Raw genomic sequence first — 18,050 nt, forward strand, 5'->3', positions numbered from 1 at the left:
TCCTTATTATTTCCAAAACTGTATTTCATTTTGTTGATCAATGTGAGCATACGCCCTTATGAAATCAATAAAAGTGACAAATGCAGTTACGAAATTGCTCAGCACAGGTCGCAAACTAGTCAGGGTAGTTTCTTGATATTTCAATAGCAACAGTATCATCTGGTTACTAACGGGGGAAAATCATGACAAAGGCAACAACCAGTCCCGAGGAATTGCTTTAGGTCAGTGCCCCTTTAAATATTGGGTCAGTAGGAACTTGTTTAAATGCAATATGACATATTCCTGGTATTAACCCAATCGCCCATCAGCAGTTGATGGTTTGGATATTGTTTGCTGCCTTCTTATCTCCCTCTGTAATATTGCTGTATTTGTCTTCTAGTCATGTCTACTGCATTGATGGGCCGAGCAGCAAGAATGACTGGGCTGAAGAAGCCAAGACCCTTGAAGAAAGTACCAGAGGACACAGGTGAGATTTCAATGTCAGACATGGCTTGTTTGTTTTTTAACATCACACTCAGCAATATTCCAGTTAGAGGTGACTAACGGGATCGGGTGCTCAGACTCGCTGACTTGTTGATGCATGTCATCGTATGCCAATTGCGTGGATCAATGCTCAGGATGTTAATCACTGGATTGTCTGATCCAAACTCAATTATTTACAGACTGCCGTCATATAGCTGGATTATTGCTGGGTGTGGTGTAAAACAACAAACAAACAAAATGTCCATTGATCAGCCATGTCATGGTCTTTACTATGATCATGGCATGAAGAAACGTTTGCTTTTGTGTGACATGTTTGTAAGACCTAGCACCCCAGTTTTGAACGAGAAACAATTAAGCTTGGGATTGGCTGCAATGGTGGAGTGCCAAGGCCATTAAGCTGAAAGTGCATGTAGATTACTTATTAAAGTAGCTAGAAGCTTTCTTGCATGGACAAGTGTTTTTCTAAACCAGTAGCGATGCCTATAAATTGGAAGTTCATAAAACTTTCATATTCATATATATATATATATTATATGTTGTCAGAGCCAGAGCCTTTCTGTTTTATGGTTGCACTGTATGCATGCATGACATATGTTTTCTCCAACAAGATATGGTTATAATTTTCTTATTAAAGCAGCTAGAGGAATAGGGTTTTCTGGTTTAGAATTGTGCTGCATTGGGTATGTGTTTTCCAAACCAGAACTGATATCATTTGACTGAAAGTGATGTCAAGGAAGAAATGCATTTAATTTCCTCATTATGTGTTAGTTTGAGCTAAGGTAACTATCTGGATTGAGTTTGAAGTAGGTAGGTATTTCACAACTCTGAAAGTAATGGCATCCCTGAAAACGATTTCTGGTGCCTCCTGGAAATGGTTGTGAAGTGGCTGCTGATTTTACGAGTACTTCTCAACACTGTACTAGTTTTCTCAGAAGACTTTAATATCTACTGGCTTCAGACAAGTCAGCTGGAATTCGCTGTGCAGAGTTGTGTCCCTTGGACACGCCAGACACCTATGATTGTGGGTTCCAATCCCGGTTCGCCCTGATTATGTTTCTTGGTTTGTCAGCACCATACCTGTGCTCGTTTCACCAAAGTGGTAAACATCAAAGACTCTCACTTCTGGTTTTCCTCCCACATTAAGCTGACACGCCGAGATATAACTGGAATACTGTTCAAAGCAGCGTTAAATCCAACTCACTCACTCACTCAGACTAGTCAGTCTCCCAGACCTCTGACCAATGATGACCATATACCATTGTTCTCTTGACAGAAGGTTCAGTCCCTGATATTAGGAAAAACAATGTGTGACACTGGTACTTCTGTGATTAGTTGAAGCATGTGAATGTGCGAAAGAGTCTTAAAGAGTGTTTTTTTTATCTTTGCATCTCCTTTCAGACACACAGTTTGAGCCAGATGATTTCACAGACAAAGTTAACTTGATTCAGCAAAGAGCAAAGGAATTTGTGAAATCCACTCAACCAATCCAAGACACACCAGATTGCCGAGTGAAGGCCTCAGTGGTATATATGTTCATTCTACGACTAAGTACCCCTGGCAGGCAGTTTAGGATAATATAAAACTAACCATTGAAGCATCTTCCTCTTCTTTTAGCCCTGTTATCAGTGGCAGGTTACCTTTACAAAGTGATAAAATGAGTTATTAGTTATTGCGTGAATATTTGGCGGTCGGGTAGCCTTGTGGTTAAAGCATTCGCTCGTCACGCCGCAGACCAAGGTTCTATTCCCGACATGGGTACAATGTGTGAAGTCCATTTCTGGTGTCTTCCGACGTAATATTGCTAGAATATTGCTAAAAGTGGCATAAAACCATACTCACTCACTATTGCATGAATTGAGAATTTTCAATGACATTTGCCGAGACTTGGGTCCAAATATTAGCCTCTGAGCAGATCAAAATAAATGTGATTTATCAAGTCCCTGTGATTGGACATTGTTATCTGAATACAGTAATTGACAAGACCATTAACCACCCCCTCTTATTTTGTCGTATCTTAATAAGATATGTTTGGGTATCTAGCAGGGAGACCGCCTTCATGGTCTAGTGGTAGAGCATCCATCTAGGGAGTGGAAGGTTGTATATTTGATCCCCATTCCCATTATACCAAAAGTCATTAAAAGATGGCACTTGTTATTACCCTGCCTAGTGTTCGACAATAAGGAGCTAAAACAAGGTCTGGTCGGCTTGTAGTCAGTATTGTCTGAGTGGAGTATTCATGTTATACTGCGGCATGGTGTCTCAGTGGGCTAGCACTATAAAGTTGTACAATTGACTTGTACAAGCAGACGTACGTATTAATGCAATAATCTTGGACACGACATTGGACCACATTTCACCACCATCATCTAACAGGGATTTATCTCGGATTCCAAAAACAAAGTGCCCTTGGCAGGCAAATTAGGAAAAAACGTTAATTTGTTCAGAATTAGGAAGTTCATCAGTGAAGTACAAGTCACCTTACAAAGCCATAACATTAGTTATAAATACAACTGAGTAAATTGGGAAATGTGTAGTTCAAATTTGGGAAGTTTTACTGACAATTGCTTCAGACTTAAAGGGACAGTAGTCTGGGCCTCTAATCAGGTCTAGATATATTCCTGATCTGGGGCTAATTTATGAAATGGACTATAAAATGTATTGCTGTCAGTTTAACATAGGATAATCATCTATGTTCTTTGTTAAATACTTATCAATTATACAGTAAGAATGAACCATGTTAAGTAAATCGCAGTGTGGATAATGTGAATGTAAATTTGTATACCTTAATCATGTTACAAAATAATTATCTGGAAGTTCCAGTAACAATCAGCAATTGAAATCAAGGAGCCCAGGAATTAGTGAGCAGAATAGGAAAAAGATCAGACTAAAATTCATAGTACTTACATTATGCACTGTTGTCAGAAATAAAATAGTTTTGTACATATTTAGTTCTTATTACCAGAGGGGCGGTCGGGTAGCCTAGTGGTTAAAGCGTTTGCTCGTCAACCCGAAGACCCGGGTTGATTCCCGACATGGGTACAATGTGTGAAGCCCATTTGTGGTGTACCCCGCCGTGATATTGCTGGAATATTGCTAAAAGCGGCGTAAAACCATACTCACTCACTCACTCTTATTACCAGACACATGATTTCACTGGTAGAGTTTGACATCACCATACTTGTGCAGTAGTTTCACGATGTTGGTCAACATCTTCATCAAACTGACACTCTTCGAAGCAGTGTTTAACTCAACTCACTCATTATAGAAAATTCTCTCTTTGCAGCTTTCGACACCTTGTCACACATTGCCACCCAACACCCGTGCCCATCCACCAGAAATCATCACACAACACTACCCCAGGGGGCAGAATGGCTTGCGTAACTCAAACATGTGCAGTGACTCGAATAATAACATTCAGCATAAGACCAGCGTGCTGGACTCCCTGAAGGGCAGACCTCCTCCTGGCTTCCCGCGCACCGGTTGCAGGATGCAGGAATCCCGGAATATACCGGAGAAGAAGAAAACTTCTTCCTTTACTGGAACGATACAGCTCGGAGGGGGAAATACACCAGAAACACTCGTCATTGCATCAACATGTCTGAAGAGTCTCCTGGTGGGTAAACTTTAGTTTTTGGTTATTTGATGTTTCGTTTTGATTAAACATACAAAGAGATCAGTTAAGAAAAGTTATTATATGCACAGCTATCAAGTACAAAATGTGGTCACAAACGAAATTAATTCAAAGTAAAAATGAAAAAGAGTAACCGTATTGTAATGTTTATACTTATGTTCAACCGTTCAAGGTCTTTGAATTATATTGGCAATAGTGATTCTATCATTCTCAGCACAGAAAAAATAATTACCCACAAAAAAGTTCAGGGACAACTTTGTTGGAATGGTTATAAGCAGCATAGGCATTTAGTGCTAACATTTGAATGCTCTGTTTTCCTGAATTGACAAATGTATAACGTTTTAGTTGAGATTGGAAACTTGCAACTCCAAACATAGCTAATGAAGTGCAGTGTTCATATCATAAACTTGAACAGTGGGGCCCAGTGACCCTTGGCTTTCTAAGAATTGTGGACATTGGATGAAACCTGGGGACACACAAATGTTTTAGATAAAGATGGAAAACTTAGGGAATGTTACTTTTTTAATGTCCATCAGGTATTCAACTTGTCAGTGTCGCTTTATGTATTCATATGTGACATTTTTACTTTTCACATTTTAGTTAATCCCTTCAAAGACAGTTCATTCTTCCAATCAGAGTTAAAGATTTACATAATCTTCAGTTCTTTCAACAGCCATCTTCAAGAAAAAATTGTTAACTCAACACAGTACATCCATTGACCGTTTGAGAGAAAAAACAACAACTTTAAAATCAGCAAACGTCAATTGTAAATTACCCCATAATTTGACTTTGTAAACACAACAGATAATACTCAGAACTTCAGTTAAAAAATAAAATATATTTGTCCCCTTCGTCTGCTTTCTTTTCTTAAACGCCATGACAAGAGAGTGACAGGAATAATAAATTGTAAAATAAGATCATAAAATGGAAGCTTAAATCGGATAGGGCCTTCATGTGATGTAAGAGAGTTAACTCTCATTCCCAGAAGTGAATATTCCAGCCAATCAAAACACATTACATTGGAATGGTCAATTCATTCGGAACTTACTGCTAAACCCAACCGTATTCGACTTAATAAGAGCGAACGGCGATATTGGCTAGTGAACAATCCCAATTAGCACCCCTTCTGATTGATCAATATACACAAGACTTATTTATTCGTGTATAATAGGCACTCGTGTGTTATATGCACCCTTAGTTATGGGCAATTAAATTCTGGAAAAATATTTCTGTCGTATATAAACATTTCAGGGTGTCAGCATAAACTACAAAATTTACGATCTTTAAACTGATCAAAATAATATTCTAATAAGAGCCTCCTATTTCTAATTTTGAGAGCTCCCTAGGTGCTTCATACGTCGAATATGGTAGTTAGTGATGCAAATTCCAGAGTCCCCACCTAAAAGTGTTGCAGAATGGTATTGTCACAATTCTTTCACACTCAGTTGAAGGACATTGCTGTTTCAGAGAGCTGCTAACCTTTTAGCATGTCACATGGATGGAGAACTGATTCAGATAGACAACGAGGAGGATGACTCAGCAGAGGTGTGTGTGAACATTTGCTGGATACAGGATTTTTTTAAAAATGGGGTGAAGGGGGCACATTCAGGCTATGAAGTGAATGAAGACAGACTGACATCGCTGTATGACATCTTAGGTGTCTTAAAAACACAGCATTCCCACCTTGATCTGCTGATTGACTGTATGTGGGACATATTCTAACAATTTTAATATTTTAGTTTGCGTGGGCATATATTTGTTTTGTTCTGTGTTTAATTTCAGCTTAATTTAACCCTCTCTTTGAGACAATATCGGTGATATTCATGATTAGAATGTTGGGATAATGTAAGTGGTATCACCATAACAACTAGTTAGTTTACTGTGATGTATTTGACCAAATTAAACATTTGGCATTCATGACATTTGCAGTTCTGTGTATGCAACCTATAGGTACCAGAAAGGTAATGTTTGTTCACATCTGAGAGTAAAATGTTGAAACTGATGCCTAATATACATTGAATTATTTTATTTTCAAATTTTTTACATGTAAAATTGAACCCTTGAAGATCCGGGGTAGAATAGGTCTTCAGCAACCCATGCTTGTCGTAAGAGGCGACAAACGGGATTTGGTGGTCAGGCTCGCTGACTTGGTTGATGCATGTCATCGTATCCCAATTGTGTGGATTGATGCTCATGATGTCTCTAGATTGTCAGGTCCAGACTTGATTATTTACAGGCCGCCGTGATATAGGTGGAATATTGCTCTGTGTGGCGTTAAACAACAAACAAACATGTAAAATTGTGTTGCCTCATGAAATATTTTGTTCGTCACCAAGAAAATAACATGAGGATGCAGTTGTCTTTGAGACCTGTCAGTCAAAATAGTCAATTGGTTGCTGAAATATTTCATGTAGGAGCCACTTGAAAGGTATGACCTTGTTGTTTCCTTCAGGTGCAGAAAAAAGAAATAGCAGTTAATATGCCCAAAGTCCCCGGTCTCTTCAAACCGAGTAAGTAACAAGTGGACCCCTGAAGACCCCGGGTTAGAATAGGTCTTCAGCAACCCATGCTTGCTATAAGAGGCGACTATGCTTGTCGTAAGAGGCGACTAACGGGATTGGGTGGTCAGGCTTGCTGACTTGGTTGATGCATGTCATCATATCCCAGTTGCTTGTATCGATACTCATGATCCCTGGATTGTCTGGTCCAGACTTGATTATTTACAGTCCACCGTCATGTAGCTGGATTATTGCTGAGTTCGGCGTTAACAACAAACAAATGACATGTGTCTTATACATATAACCTTGAGGGACACTTGTGGCTTCACCAAACATCGACGACTTCCATCACACATCAAACTGACACATCAAGATGTCAGTGACATACTGTTCAAACCCACGTACCCCAATTCACTCATTCAATTTTATGCCCCTGGTTAATTTTTCTGATATGATAGGAAAACATGAAAGATCAAGGTCACTTAGCATGGACTTGGTGTCCAAACATCTTACTCTGTACATGTACGATAATTTGAGTATTTGTGATTGGAATTGGAAGAAACTTGATATGCATGATCTCTTAAAGTACGGTCGGAAATGCTAGAAAAATGCTTTCTTAATAAATATCAATCAAAGGACTAGGAAAATAGCATATATCAAAATAACGCAAATCTACTTAATCTAGCTTAAACTGGCACTGTGATTAGCTTAAAATGGTACTTTTACAGGTAAAATTATGATAAACTTAGACACTGCCACTAATCAACATGTTTCTATCAGGCTCTTGAAGATCCGAGTAGAGAATATTTCACCAACCCATGCGAGGCGACTAACAAGATCGGGCGGTCAGGCTTGCTGACTTGTTTGCCACATGTCATCGAATCCCACATGTGTAGACTGATGCTCATGATGTCAATCACTGGATTGTCTGGTCCAGGCTCTATTATTTACAGACCGCCATCATATAGCTGGAATATTGCCGAGTGCGGCGTTAAACAACAAACAAACAAAAGTAACAAGTGTAAATGTCACTATTTCATTGTGAATCATATTGCCACCTCACCATTGACATGCTGATTTGTCATGTCACACCCAAGTTGTTTACGCCATTTACATTCAGTTATTAGCTTACTAACATCCCTGTATCTGTTTGGGCAGATTATGACCAGAGGCTATCTTGCAGCAGCATCAGCAGTGGCAGTAGTAGCAGCCGCAGCAGCTGCTCAAATGAAGAAAGTGACCTGGAGTGGTCTCTTATAGATGAGGATGATAGGAGGTGCGAACCTCCTACTTCTTGTATGGGTTAGTATGAATGCTGCTCCTTTGGGGAATGAGACCTTTGGGAGATCCAGGGCCAAAAGTTGTAGTGATCCATGCTTTTGTGGGGAATCAGACCCTGAGGAGATCCAGGGCCAAGAGACCTAGTGATCCATGCTTTTGTGGGGAATCAAACCCTGAGGAGATCCAGTGCCAAAAATCGTTGTGATCCATGCTTTTGTGGGAAATCAGACCCTGAGGAGACCCAGGGCCAAAAGCCGTTGTGATCCATGCTTGTGTTGGGAATCAGACCTTTGGGAGATCCAGGGCCAAGAGACCTAGTGATCCATGCTTTTGTGGAGAATCAGACCCTGAGGAGATCCAGGGCCAAAAGTCGATGTGATCAATGCTTGTGTGGGGAATCAGACCCTGAGGAGATCCAGGGCCAAAAGTTGTTGTGATCCATGCTCGTGTGGGGAATCAGACCTTTGGCAGATGCAGGGCCAAGAGACCTAGTGATCCATGCTTGTGTGGGGAATCAGACCCTGAGGAGATCCAGGGCCAAGAGCCCTAATGATCCATACTACTTTGAGGAATAAAACCTTTGGAGATCCAGGGCCAAGAATCCTTGTGCTCCATGCTTGTGTGGGGAATCAGACCCATTGGAGATCCAGGGCCAAGAGTATGTGTGTGTTACAGTGTTAGACTGTTCCTACATTGATTGATCACTTGATTGTTTGGAACAGCTTCTTTTTCTTACAAGCTGTTGTCGCATGGCTATAACTACGCTGTGTACAGCAACATGTCACACAATCCTTCACTAAGGGAACTTGTTCATGTTGATTGGATAAAATTCTTATTTGTGAACTTGGCCTGATTTAAATTTTGTTTCATCAGGTTTTTGCATGAAAATCTGTCATTGTTGTACTGATCTTGATTTCTTAATGAACAGTTTCACAGGATTCAAGTATTCTGGATAAGAATAAATCCACATCATCCTATGCTACTCATAAGAGGCGAGTAAATGGATCGGATTGTCAGGCTCAGTGATTTGGTTGATTGCATATCATCGTACACAAAATCAGTCACTGGTTTGTCTGGTCCTGATTCTGCCATCAGGCTGACATCTTATACATGTAGCTGGAATATTGCTGAGTGTAGGGGACCCGTGAAGATCCGGGATAGAACAGGTTTTCGACAACCCATGCCTCTGTGACTATGCTTGTCGTAAGAGGCAACTAATGGGATCAGGTGGTCAGGCTCGCTGACTTGGTTGATGCATGTCATTGTATCTCAATTGCATGGATCGATGGTCATGATATCAATCACTGGATTGTCTGGTCCAGACTGAAATATTTAAAGATTTTTATGTATCATTTTAAAAATGAAAATAAAAATGAAATGTGCGGCAGACTTTACGATGCAGGAGGTGCCTGAGAACCAAGACTTACGCTGTTTTAGCCTAAGGGGTAGACACCTTTTTAATGATATTCCTTATTATCATTCATTTTAGATCCTGTGAGAGCCAATTCAACAATACGCTACACTGTGAAAGATCTCCTCATTATGGCTAAACAGCCACATGCCAAAATTGCCCCCCGGAACTGGCCTCTTATTAAAGAAACATTCCCAGAACTAGTTGCCCATGAGGTGAGAATATTTGTTGTTTATGGAATGTTACGAAGTACGTTTCAATAGAGAAGGAGTGGAGTGTTCCTGGTGATAAGCCACTGGTTTTCGCTTAATATGTTATTGGGAAGCAGCCATGTCACCTAATTCAACATCAAATGATCTGTGAGAAAAGTTATTCAGGTTCTGTCATTACTCAAAAGCAATTTGTTTCATTTGCCATATATTTTTTTTTAGTCTTCCTGACCCTCAGATCTTCTAGGCTAGTAATGCAAGACCTTAATACACGTCCCATGAGATCAATACACCCTGTGTGCACAGTACAGCATAGACCTCTTGCTGGCCTGAATACAAGTAGCAGATCTAGTGATGAAGCCAAATACTTTGACAAGGGTTTCTTCACTTGTAGAGGAGGAAATTGCTAACTATGCTAGAATGGGTGTGAATCTTCGCTTACTTTTTTGCAGGATCGTTACTTTGAGCCGTTTGACCTGAAGGCCTGTTCTCCTAGAGCTTTGGGACGAACCAGAAACTTTGACATCAATGAAAAGAGGTGCCATATGGACAGCATTCATGAGTTCCGATCATTTGGATTTAACAGTAACCAAGGAAGTCGTGAAAGTGACGATTTCTTCTTGTAAGGATGAATTTCTGAAGATGCACTTCACAAACTGTCTGAAGGGACCATTGTTTTAGGTGTGATGACTGTGGTATAGCAGAGCAGAGGTTAGACAAAGAATGTGTATGTTTCTTAACATAAGTATCTAAAGAATTGTTTCCATGGTAAGGAAGTCCTGTGAATATGAATTCCTCAGTTGCTGAATTTTGTTTCGTGTAAAGAATCTCAGAATGGATAGAATGTTCTTTATGGCTATTCCCTACTAAAAAGGTTTATGTTCATTTGACTTGGAAAGGGCTCATTTGTGGGCTGGGCTACCCTTTCTTAAAGTACGTTGACATTTTTCTCTAGTGCAAATTAAAATTTGAGGAATTCAAAGCTGGATTTGTTTACCCCTGTATTGTATTTGAACTCTCCCAATTCAGCAGTCATTGTTTATCCCGGAACTTGCAAATATATTTTGTAGAGTATTGACGCAGAACATGAAGATGTTCTTTCAAGTGCAGAACTGCCCACATAGGCTAAATAATTGGTGACTGACAATTCTGGATGTCTGAATTCTTTAGTTGAGCCTCTGCTGTTACGGCATAGTGACAATAGTATTCACACTGTTGCCTTCAGAAGTACTCAGATACTTGACTGTATTAGTTTTTTTACCAAATCATAGTCATCTGTTATTTTGTGTTGATGCCTAGTGTGTTGTTTCAGTATGTTCTGTTCATTCATCTGTATATACCTCTATGTATCCATTTGCCGTATCACAGGACCAGGACGTTACTCAGAGCTAATGCTGCTCCAGAACGAGTGGTAGATAAGCTAATTTGTGAAAGCAAGCCTTAGACCCAATTTAAAAATACTCATGTTTCTCTTTTTGGTTTGGCCTAAAATGATGCAACCTTGTAGAATTTTCTTTTGGTCAAGCATATCAGAAGTGATTTAATTTGTTCAAAAGCATGTAACTGGTTTGATTTCAGTCCGGCTAATTGGTGTTATGTGCCCTTTGTTTAACATCTAGAAAAGTTAGCCAGATGTGGAGAGTTAAAATGATGCAGATGGAGACAAGAAACATACAAATATTTCAATTTGGCAAATGCACATGTTTATATTTGCTTTCCACGAGCTTTGTTTCCTCAGTTACTGCAAGAGGCATTAAGCAGGCAGTTGCACTCATGACCTGTCCAGGTTACTTCTGGAGGCGGTTGGGTAGCCTAGTGGTTAAAGCGTTTGCTCCTCACGCCGAAACCTGGGTTTAATTCCCGACATCTGTACAGTGTGTGAAGCCCATTTCTGGTGTCCCCTGCCATGATGTTCCTGGAATATAGCTTAAAAGGGCGTAAAACCATAATCAGTCAATTAATCTAATCAAACAGCAGAGCATCCTGAAAACAATCACATTTGTGTTGATGCTTCCTTCCCAATGTGTAATATTGTATTGTCAATGTCTTGTCCCGGTGATATCCAACATGCTCAATCTACTGGTGCTTGTGTACATAACAGTATTATATTGGTTTTGACAACCAGAAGTTGGGAATTGACGATGCAGTGTATGTTGATAGTTCTTGTGCAATGATGAGCAGTAAGATCCAGTTGACTGTTATCAGTGGTTATGGAGAAAATGGGAACAAATGTTTGTATCGAAAGCAGTGCTAAATACGTCTTGTACATGAAAGTGTCCACCCAACAATTACACCAGAAGTTATTTCTGCAGACAAGACCTATATACTACAGTCTAAACCTTGAAATTATAGACAGACCATATGTTCATCTGAAAAGGACCTATATAATAGAGACAGAACCGAGACACTATACATAACCTAAATACTATACACAGAACCTAGGAACTGTAGCCAGAACCTAGACATCAAAGACAGAACCTAGACACTATTAGACAGAATTTGGATTCTACAATCAAAACCTTGAAATTCGAAAAGTCATATATACAACCGTATATTCATCTGAGAAAGACCTCTATGCTATAGACAGAAACTAGATACTATACACAAACCTAGAAACTGTAGACAGAACCTAGACACTATTAGTCAGAATATGGTTACTACAATCAAAACCTAGAAATTATAGACATCATATGTACAACAGAAAACACCTATATTCTCCGGACAGAACCTGTATGCTATAGCAAACAACACATGGACAGAACCTAGATACAATCAAAACCTAAACATTATGCTTTGGACAGAATCTAGAAACTATAACAGAACATATATAAGTTACAGACAAAATGTATACATTTGTCAGAATGTATGCACTACAAAACCATACTACACTAGAAAAACCAAGATGCTACAGGCAGAACCTAGGTACTATAGAAAAACCTTCGATACAAGAGGTGAAAACATGGACAATATATAGACAGAACCTGTTTACTGCAGATGAAACCTATACAATATGCATAACCTTGAACCTTGATATTACAGACAGAACCTATGTTCTACAGATGGAACCTGTACACTCCAAGACAACCTATACACAATGGACAGAACCAGAAAACCCCTATATGTGTCATGCATGTACTATAGAGGGAACCAAAATTACATAAGTATGCTGCTAGCACTTTTACAACTGGTGTAAAAAGGAGCGTAATCCTCCCAGGTTGTATTCCAATGTGATATGTTTTAATTATGTGTGTGAGTCGTGTGTGTCATGCTGTAGTTAATGTTGTCCTGTGTGTGTATGACTTGCCTTAGTGCTAGAGCTAGCTTTTCAATCTGGAAGCCTTTGTAAGTGATCTTTGTAAAATGAAGCTTTTGTCATGTTAACATTTACGTAAACCTTAGGATTGAGTTAGGACGAAGGAAGAAACTCATTTTCATTGTAAATGAATGAATCGATATTCTAACCTTTGGAGAGAGGGGACATAGAAAAAAGGGCAATTGAAAATTGATGAACCAAGTTGGAACAAGTACAATTTTTGAAAATCTCTTTATGATCATATGAGGGTGGGGTAGCCTTGTGGTTAAAGCATTCACTCAACATGCAGATAGTCTGGGTTCAATTTCACACGTGCGTACAAAGTGTGAAGCCCATTCCTGGTGTCCCATCATGATACTGCTGTAATATTGCTAACAGTAGCATAAGAAACATTATTATGCTGTACAAATGGGGAATTACCTTGATATTGTTCAGAGAATACAGGAGTAGGATAAATGTTTTTGTTTTCAGGTTATTATTGTATCAGTTTCATCCATGATTACATTCGGTGAACAATGTCCAAAATATCTTGTTAGGCCGCTCAGTTATATCAATAATTAGCATGGAACACTTTGGGTATGTCCGGTTTGTGTACTGTGTTCACTGGAGGAGCAGTCATTGGTAACAATGTTGTCAGGAAACTCTTCTGATTGATGTACATGTAGTATCGCCAGCTCCTTACAGGGAACATGGGTAAGGACGAGTGCCTTGGTGTTATGCCACTGCTGGTAACAAAAGACATGATTATTACTCCTTGTGAATGCAGTACACCAAATAGGTATATCCATTGTGTGTTGTTTGGACAGTATCATTCTACAAAACCCTTTTCATACATCATTTTAATCATGTATTTTACATCATGTTATGACAAAGTTAATTTTCAACTAACGCTAAACATCCATTATTAAATCATACATCATTCACTTACTCTTTTGTTTTTTGTGAGATTACTTCATCTGTGCATCCTCGATTGTCCAGGGGGCACGGGTGGCCCAGTCGTCTGAGGCGCCGTGATTCGCTGTGCAGAGTTGCGTCCCTTGGGCACGCCAGAAAGTATGATTATTGGTTCTAATCCCGGTTCGCCCCGATTATGTTTCTAGGTTTGTCAGCACCATACCCATGCTCGTGGGTTTCACCGAAGTGGGAAACGTCTGCGACTTGCATCACTTCGGACTTTCCTCCCACAGTAAGCTGACATGCAGTGATAACTGGAATACTGTTAAATGCAGCGTTAAACCCAACTCACTCTCACTCGATTATCCAGGGTATACTTCCGTTCTGTTTAGTTATAAATACACTTGACACATTTGCCACTATAGCTCCTTTTGAGAAGTCATGTCACAATGTCCATGTCAGTAAGCTATTCTCATCAATTATCAGTGTATTTACATACCGTAGATTGGTGCCAAGAGTGGCCTCAGCTCAAAGGTAACATTTCAAGACAATGTAGGCATTGACATGTCTTGTCTTGACACTTCACTCCCCATGATACAAAGGGACATAACTCTTCACTAGAATGGATTACTGTCTAATCCGGACTGCTGTCTCAACCCAACTCAAATCCAGGTTTAAATCCATTTCTTATCCTGATAAATACCCTTGTTAGTCCCCTGCCGCATCATACCAAAAGACGTTAAAAGATGGTACTTGTTACCCTGTCTTGCGCTCAGCATTAAGGGGTTAAAACAATGACCGGTCGGCTCGGAGTCGGTATAATGTGTCTGAGTGGGGTATTCATGTTAACTGCGGCATGGAATCTCAGTGAGCTAGCACTATGAATCGGCATCAGTCCGGACTAGTACAAGCAGCCACACACACCTGCATGCCCGTCACTAGTCTGGAAGTTAATTTAAGGTACCGACGTTTACTACAATATCTGAAAAACTATTGGACCTACTCCAGTCAAAGTTGGTATGAGGTTATTAAACAGTCATACATAACTGGATATTACATTTACAGACAATCGATGCACGCATGAACACGGTGTTAGCAATGGGCGTCTCAACGTGCGTGATTCCCGTGCACCCTTTCGAGTTAAGTTGATTGGTTCAACTGTGTCATATGGCCCTGTGACGCAGGAGTAGCATTATGCAGATGGCTGTTTCAATGAATGCTCGTTTCACTTGTGACAAACAGGTCTGGTTGTTGATGAAATATAGTGATAGCTAAATAGACAGATTTTTTATTCATGCTTTGATTGTCTTTAAATGTAATATCCAGTTATGTATGACTGTTTAATAATCTCATGCCAACTTTTACTGGAGTAGGTCTGATAGTTTTTCAGATATTGTAGTAAACGTCGTTACCTTAAATTACCTTCCAGACTATATATAAGTGCAATAATCTTGGACTCGCAGTTAAACCCAATTTCACCATGTCTCTGATAGAACCAAGATTTCATGCTCCAGGACGGCAACATCAGAACACCATGTTGACTCCATTCTAGGTCACAGCAGCAAGTACAACATAAGAATTCTGCACTGCAGTGGAGTGTTTATTTCAATATGTTGTCATGACAATGATATGCTACAAGTACCACATCTAGACAATATATAGAAGGCATCACAGAAGTTGTAAATTCAACAACAAAATACATCATGGTATGATTAAAGGAATAATAATACTGGAATATAGAAATAACGGAGTGCAAATTCCAACTGAAAGCAGTTGTGTATGAGCTAATGTTCTTGTGAATGACGACATGTTTTCTAAGTATCAATAACAGCTAAACATTCTTGTCCAATCTGCTGTTCATGTCATGTGATCTTTCTATTCCTGTGGAATTTATAATGTGCTGAGCATGTGACCTCAACTTCAATTAAGTTTTGCCACAACACAATCTAAACATAAATTCACATGTAAAGACGTTATGAAGATTAGCATATGACACACAATCACAAGAACATGTCCCGTTCATAATTTTGTAAGGAAGTGAAAAAACTGCTTTCCTGCAAACATGTTATAGTACAAAAATATTTAACACAATTCTATAATTTTTTATAACAAAATCAAATCTGTCAGAAGTCCCTACATAGAAAAAAATGAGCAAACTAAACACTCAAAAATACTTAACAGTCTGAAACATGATGATGTATATATATACAATGAATTTTGGCATAAACTAACAGCATGAACAATGTCTGTCTAAATGTCTTGTGCATGTATCACAATTGTCATTGCTTCAATGTATTGAGAACAACATTGACAAAGCTAACTGATTTCTTTGTTCCAAACAATATGATGCGCACAAGATCACAGATTCACTGAGGAATGCATTTACATGATTTTCAACATAACAGTATCACTTGGCAACAAGATAAGTAATATCATGACAGACATGCTTTGTACATAACAGATATTATTCATTATTAAGGCTCCAAGCCAGAATGCAATTGTTTGATTTATTATAATTTATCTATTAATTTATTATTCCATCAGTTTTAGTACACACTGTAACTCGAGAACCTGTAGTCCAATTGTGTGTCCGACACATGTAAAACTTAACTGTCTCAAGTTGTGAAATATTAACAAATGAAAATCGATATATCTCATAGAATCATTAACATAACATGACCAGATGCAAGAATAAAATTATCAACAATGAATAACACATTATAATCAACAATAGTTACAATTGAATTTAATGTTACTGTTATATCTTAAAGATTACAAATTTATCTAAATCATTCTTCATTCATATTGATTAAATGTATTCGTAGGTTTGATTATATGACAAGTTATCACTCTGATCATTGATCTTATTTCAATATCTTAATTATTAATACATGCAATTTGTTCTAGGAGTTAGATTTTCCTTTCATAATCAAACATCACAATGAACTCAGAATTGAATCATATATGAAGGATTTAAACGAATCCTACATGCAGGTGTATTACATATTCAACCAGAAGGAAACAGCACTAGCTGATAACATCAATGGTACAAAAGTCCACTCTGATAAGTCATGAATAGTGAAAATATGGCCCAAAACAACCCCAAATCCTTCCCACTTCCACCTGTGACTGTCAGATTTCAGAAATAAGGCCAGCTCACTATATTGTTTTATGGATGAACCTTTGAAGATCTAAAAAAATAATGATAAAAATTATTTTTATTTAAATAGTTCTTGTTTTACTTTGACAATTTTTTAATGTTTTTTTCTGTATTTTATGACAATAAAAACAGAATTATAGGACTTGTAAGTTTCTGTAGAGCATGTTATGTAATGTATATTAGCATAAAGTAAGACGAGTTCTATGGATGAACAACTTCTTTATTACATTTAGTGCGACGTTTCGTTGTAGATCCTAACACCTTTATCAAGCAATAGATACACCGAAACGTCGCACTAATTGTAATAAAGAAGTTGTTCTTCCATAGAACTCGTCTTACTTCATCACTCCAACTTCTAAATGCCACTGAAAGAAGTTATATTAGCATAGTTTGCAAGAAGAGGAAGAGTTGGGGAAGTTTATGAGTGCTTCCAGCACTGCTGATTTCGCACCAATATTGCACAACAGATAAAGCATGCTGTGAAGTGATGGTGTTTGCCTTTATTGCACAAAATACTGGAGAGACAGATGTCATGTGTGTTGTACCTGATCATCAATCTGCAAAAAACAATATATTCATAGTGTCATAGACAGGTTTTCTTTGAATGTTTTGGTCTTATTTATGACTAGATATAAGGTGACATACTCTTTAACACTGAGCACCTCCATCTCCACCACCATGTCTGTACTGTGGTGGACTGTCACATCTTCCCGAGGCAAGGGAGGTAACTGACCATAAAAGTCCAGTTTCCACCCTTGCCGAACTAGGCCGGAATTGCGTAGTTGCATTTTGGCTGGAAATTCATCTAAGCATAGTCCAATCAAAATCATGCATCAAACTAAACATTGTTTGTAAACAACATGGATTTCAATGTGCAGATTTCGGTCGACAGCAAGATTTGCAAAGCATGTATAACACCAACTGAGTGTCGACAGATATTTTGTAAATCTTTTCATGTTTTTAATCAAGATGCTCAAGTGATTTGATGCACTTCGAGGGGCAAGACCTGTTTTATTACAAGGATTTGATTATCTATCAGATTGTCTTGACTGGGAACTGCCATTTTGTTTGAAGCAAATGCAAGTGATATCAGAGATGGAATCTGATTGGTCATTAGGAGGGACGTAACTCGTAATGGCCACATGTAGCGCTATGATTGAGCCTGGAAGT

General features: G+C 38.7%; 1 protein-coding gene across 1 annotated transcript; it reads left to right on the forward strand.

Moving 5' to 3' along the window:
• Positions 1-381: 381 nt before the first annotated feature.
• LOC139452130 (uncharacterized) lies at positions 382-10,187 on the forward strand. Its single transcript, XM_071233464.1, has 8 exons — positions 382-466; positions 1,882-2,006; positions 3,767-4,096; positions 5,582-5,659; positions 6,567-6,624; positions 7,771-7,914; positions 9,383-9,519; positions 9,966-10,187. The coding sequence occupies exons 1-8, from the start codon at positions 382-384 to the stop codon at positions 10,137-10,139; spliced, it is 1,131 nt and encodes a 376-aa protein (XP_071089565.1). The 3' UTR covers positions 10,140-10,187.
• The last annotated feature ends 7,863 nt before the right edge of the window (positions 10,188-18,050 follow it).

This window comes from Haliotis cracherodii, unplaced genomic scaffold, assembly GCF_022045235.1.
Source record: "Haliotis cracherodii isolate W230 unplaced genomic scaffold, xgHalCrac1.p SCAF_10, whole genome shotgun sequence".
NCBI lineage: Eukaryota > Metazoa > Mollusca > Gastropoda > Lepetellida > Haliotidae > Haliotis > Haliotis cracherodii.